The sequence below is a fragment of the Simochromis diagramma genome, unplaced genomic scaffold (genome assembly GCF_900408965.1).
Source record: "Simochromis diagramma unplaced genomic scaffold, fSimDia1.1 OVJJ01000317.1, whole genome shotgun sequence".
Lineage (NCBI taxonomy): Eukaryota > Metazoa > Chordata > Actinopteri > Cichliformes > Cichlidae > Simochromis > Simochromis diagramma.
The window spans coordinates 2,094,091-2,098,862 of record NW_024386994.1 but is presented as its reverse complement, the minus strand read 5'-3'; the positions used below and the strand labels follow the sequence as shown (position 1 = coordinate 2,098,862).

The 4,772-nt window shown below is 40.3% G+C and overlaps 1 protein-coding gene across 1 annotated transcript; it reads left to right on the top strand.

Annotated features, from left to right (window-relative positions):
- Positions 1-2,262: 2,262 nt before the first annotated feature.
- LOC120739093 lies at positions 2,263-3,821 on the top strand. The gene is made up of 3 exons (XM_040040757.1): positions 2,263-2,317; positions 2,516-2,860; positions 2,951-3,821. The coding sequence occupies exons 1-3, from the start codon at positions 2,263-2,265 to the stop codon at positions 3,316-3,318; spliced, it is 768 nt and encodes a 255-aa protein (XP_039896691.1). The 3' UTR covers positions 3,319-3,821.
- Positions 3,822-4,772: the final 951 nt, after the last annotated feature.

Below are 4,772 nucleotides of genomic sequence, written 5' to 3'. Positions count from 1 at the left end.
CCGTATTGTAGATCAGCTTGTTAGTGTCGGTAATCGTGGTTGTAGGTATTGTCCGTAGTGCTGCATTAACATCATCTAGAAGACCTTCTGAGGGTACTTCACGTAATCTTGGTAACCGGCTACGGGGGATCCAGGTTTCAAGCTTGGCCATTATCCTATTTTTCAGGTCAGTTCCTCTCGCACTCAACGATCCTTCTCCTATCGCACTTGGGGCTATGTACCCAATCTCGGGTGGGGGTGATGATATCTCCCCCCTGACCTGGCGTCCTGACTCCTCCTTGCATTTGTGTTGTACCTACGCTATATATATATATATATATATATATATATATATATATATATATATATATATATATATATATATATATATGACTTGTATTATGAGTCTGTGGTCTGGGAGAGATTCCTGTAACTCTCTGTCTGCAAAATACAGTATATAATGACCAATGTTGGGCAATTAATTCTATAGTTACTTCTTCAGAAAAGTAACTGAGTTATGCAAACAAAGTGTTTTGCAGCTGTTTACCTGAAAATGCAGCCAAGGCATTTTTTTAAATAAACATTTCAAACTATTTACAGAACAATCAGGTGTTCTGCATCAAATTTGCTGCCACACAAATTATTTGTGTCACTCCAAAAATAATTTCTGTCCACTATGAGATAAAGGAGAACAACAGCCTGATACCTGCAGGCCTGACAGCAGGAGATCTATCACTCCTGTAACACCTGTAACATTCAGCAGTCGCCTCATTGTTCTGACACACACAACAAAACTATTGACTACACTACACACTAACTACACAAGATTTGCGCTAAACGTCGCAAATCTCTCACATCTCAAAACACCGCCGTCACTCCTAAAACTTCCCCCTTCCTAAACAACTAAATGCCATGTTGCCATATCATTTTTTGATTGGTCAACATGGTACATTTTTCCACCAATAGGAAAGGGTGGGGTTTTTTTGGTTTTGTTTTTGCTCACGGGTGGAGAGCGCTTTCAAGCATTTTCCTTATAAAACGCCATTTTTACCGTTTCTTCCTGCAGTAAATATAAACAACGATAGTATTCAGGAAGAAAACAAAACATTGCATATTTTTATCATAACTCTGGTTTTACGTGGTCTATCAACACAATTTAAAAACTGGTATGAAGTCCACACTTTTTCCGTCAATTTCCGTCTGTCCTGCTCACATCTCCAATGGTTGTACACATTGTCATTAACGTGGCTTCACTCCACATCAGCTACGCCGCTTTGCTAGCTAAAACACCGGTGTCGGCACATAAGGACGCTGTCGTAGCCTGTCAACCACTTGATTAGCTGCGTATATACGAATGTGGATCGCATTTCAGGTGCAGCACAGTTATGTACAAACTGAAACATTAAGTGTAAAAAACATGGGGAAAAAAATCAAATGCTTTATTACACCTCAGTATACACAAACCACATGGAGTATGTAATGTGCTCAGTAAAAATACTTAAAAATACTCAAAATATGCCTGGATTTTCTTTGTGTTATGAATGACTGGATTATTGACATCACAGGAAGTCCAGATTGTGGGCAGTCTGCTACCTCTTTGCATCTCGGCTGGACTCTGCTGCTAATCTCACAGGACCGTTGAGAACTGACCCACAACACCTCCATCCATCCCAGTTTAGACTTTGTCAAGTGCTGACTCGCCACATCTCTCTCTCTCTCTAATATATAGTCAATCAATCAGGTCAACTGATCTTCCGCCACACCGTATCATTCTTCACTTCAAGTTTCATTCATTTTAGATTTCATTAGTAAATTCACTTTTAATCCAAATACTTTTTCTCTTTAAAACTGTGTTTTTCAATTACAATTTACTCAATACAATCCCGGAAAAACCACATGAACCATCAACCTGTGTTTGACACTCGTTCAAAAGTATAATGATGGGTTGGTGACACAGTTCTTATCTTCTCAGTCCAACAGATGAATACAAAAGGTTGATTATGGCTCATGTCTACACACAAAACTCTAAACATTAGAACAGACATTTCCAAAACTCAAACTGCATTTCTCTGCACATTGATCACTTACATTTGTGATTTGTCTTTGATTACGAATGAAGATGATCAAAAAACTGTAGGAAAAAGTTCTGTTTTAGCACTCTGATCTTTTTTAACACACAAGGCTGAATGTCAAGTCCTTTTACCCCCTCAGCTTTGATGGCAGGGGGCGGCCAGGGGGACCTAAATCTCTCTCATTACGCCACGTTACTCGACAGAGCCAATCATGTTCTGCAGTGTGATGGTGATGAACCAATCAGACCTGTCAGATGTGGCAAAATGTAGGACAAGCTGGCGTTTTTAAATCTGAGAAGTATACTGCTGCTTCATTAGGTGTGGACTGCTGTACTGAAGAAGGAGACAAGATGAAGATGTCCTTTGTGAATGTTTTCCTGATCTGCTCTTTATGTAAGTAAAAAAATTTACTTGTGTAAACTTTTGATCTTCATTTGTGTGAAACTGAGTCTGAATTATTTCAGGTGCAGCACAGTTAAGTGAAGTCTCTCAGCCTGAATCTTTGAAAACAGTGAAGATTGGCGACTCGGCTACTATTAAATGCTTCATAAAGAGCGCATCAAAGAAAACCGTGTGGTACAAGGTGACTACAGGGAGGAAACTACAGCTGGTGGTAAAAACAAATTCTCAGTATAATGTGAGAGAGTTCAGTGATGAATTTGTTAACCGTTCGTCAGTTAAATTTGACATGACTAACAATCATCTGACCATAAATAAAACATCATGGGAAGATGTTGGAACATACTTCTGTGGAGTCTTACACATAAGTGAGGTTCAGTTTGGGTCAGGAACATTTCTGATGTTGACAGGTATGTTTGGACATGTTTGCATTTCAAATAATTTCAACTGAATATGAACACAGTGCTAACAATCACAGTCCAAATGGTTTGTTTTCCAAGGTGCAAAGACAATCAGCGACTCTGTCGTCCAGCAGCCAGAATCAAAGTCAGTGAGGTCCGGAGACTCTGTGACTCTCAGCTGTTCTGTTCACTCTGCTCAATGCACAGCAGAACTCACTAGTTTCATGTGGCTGAAAAACTCGGATCGTTCTGCTCCAGAGATGATTTATTGCTCTGACAATAAGAACAACATCTCCCAGAGAACTGACAGAGGACGAACTACCTGCGAGTACAACTTTGTCGTCAGGAGCCGGGATGACGCTGGGGTCTACTACTGTGCTGTCAATGCATGTGGACAAATACTGCTTGGAAATGGGACAAGAATCAATAATGGTAAGACACTAGCAGTACATTTTTCAACTTTTTAAGGCTTCCACTTTAAGGTTCAACGGTTTTTAAATGTGTTTCTTTAAAGTGTCGTTTCCAGTCGATTAGATCCAAAGACAACAAGTTTGTGAAACTTTGCCAGATTTGTCCTTTTTATCAGAATGTCAGATCTAATTAAACCCTTTAAAAATACCAGCCCCCAAACCCCACAAACCGCTCAGTCAAGTGGCAGATCCTCCTCTCCGAGATAAGTGTTTGTCAAAGAAATGTGGTAGCTTTGAAGAGATCAGAGATGAGATAAGGTTTTCACTTGCCAACAGGTTATCACAGAGAACGTTATAAAAGGAATTCTAAATATGGTGTTTACTTTATTTATTTATTTATTTTTATCTGTTTCTCTGCTGTTTGAATTTGGCTCATTTGTGTAGAAAAAGAAATGCCTGTGGTCAGAGTAAGTAGCTAAACTTACAAAAATCCAATTTGTCACAATTAATTTCTCTAAATCGAATTTTAAATGTTAAATCATGTATCATGTTTACAGCAGACACTGAAAGCATATCACTGAGTCCGACCGTTATTGCACTGATGCTGTCAAACATGGTTCTTGGAACTGTGACGCTCCTCCTTGTAGTGACATTTTGCAAGACAAGAATGAAAAAATCTGCAGGTGTGTAAAACGTTATGCAGGACGAGATCCACATTCTGTTATTCTGCAGTAACTAACTATTGGTATCTTTTAATGCTTGTGTTTTTCACAGAAGCGGCCGATGAAGGCGATCAAGTGAGAGTTTGTCTTAATCCATCCATCCACCCCATGATAGCCTATCCCAGTCATCAAAGAGCAATAGATTATTTTATTGGAATTTCCTTTCTTCACAGACTGGTGATACAGTCATCTATACATCTGTGGGTTTGGCTCACAGTAGTATCAGGCCCAGACAACCTACAGTAAAAGCCAATGGAGACGCTGTAATTTACTCTACACTCAAACCCTGACAACAGAACATCAAAGTTTCATCATGGGAATGCGACCAAGCTATGATGTCTGTGAAGGTTCTCAGTCATCCAGGTCATCGTAGTCAAAGGAGCTTGCAAAGAAAAGCGTCTGGACTTCTTTAAGTTGCTTGAAGACATTTCACCTCTCATCCGAGAAGCTTCTTCAGTTCTAAGGTCAAATGGTGGAGAGTCCCAGATATAAACCTAGTGGGAGTAACCCCCCACAGAGGGACAAAAGGACCCCCTGATGATCCTCTAATCGCCTGAGCCAAGGTGTGAAACTGGGTGTGGGTCCCAATCAGCCAGAGTTTCGGGTGTGTTCATTGTGAAACCTGGCCCCACCTTATCATGTGAATTCCTGAGGTCAGATGGCCCAGAGAAGAAGACCAGACACCAGCGAGGGAGGATAAGAAGGACAGACGCAACAACATTGTCATCCCCTATGTAGCCGGTGTATCAGAGAAACTCAGGAGAGTTTTCTCCAAGCATGACATCCCAG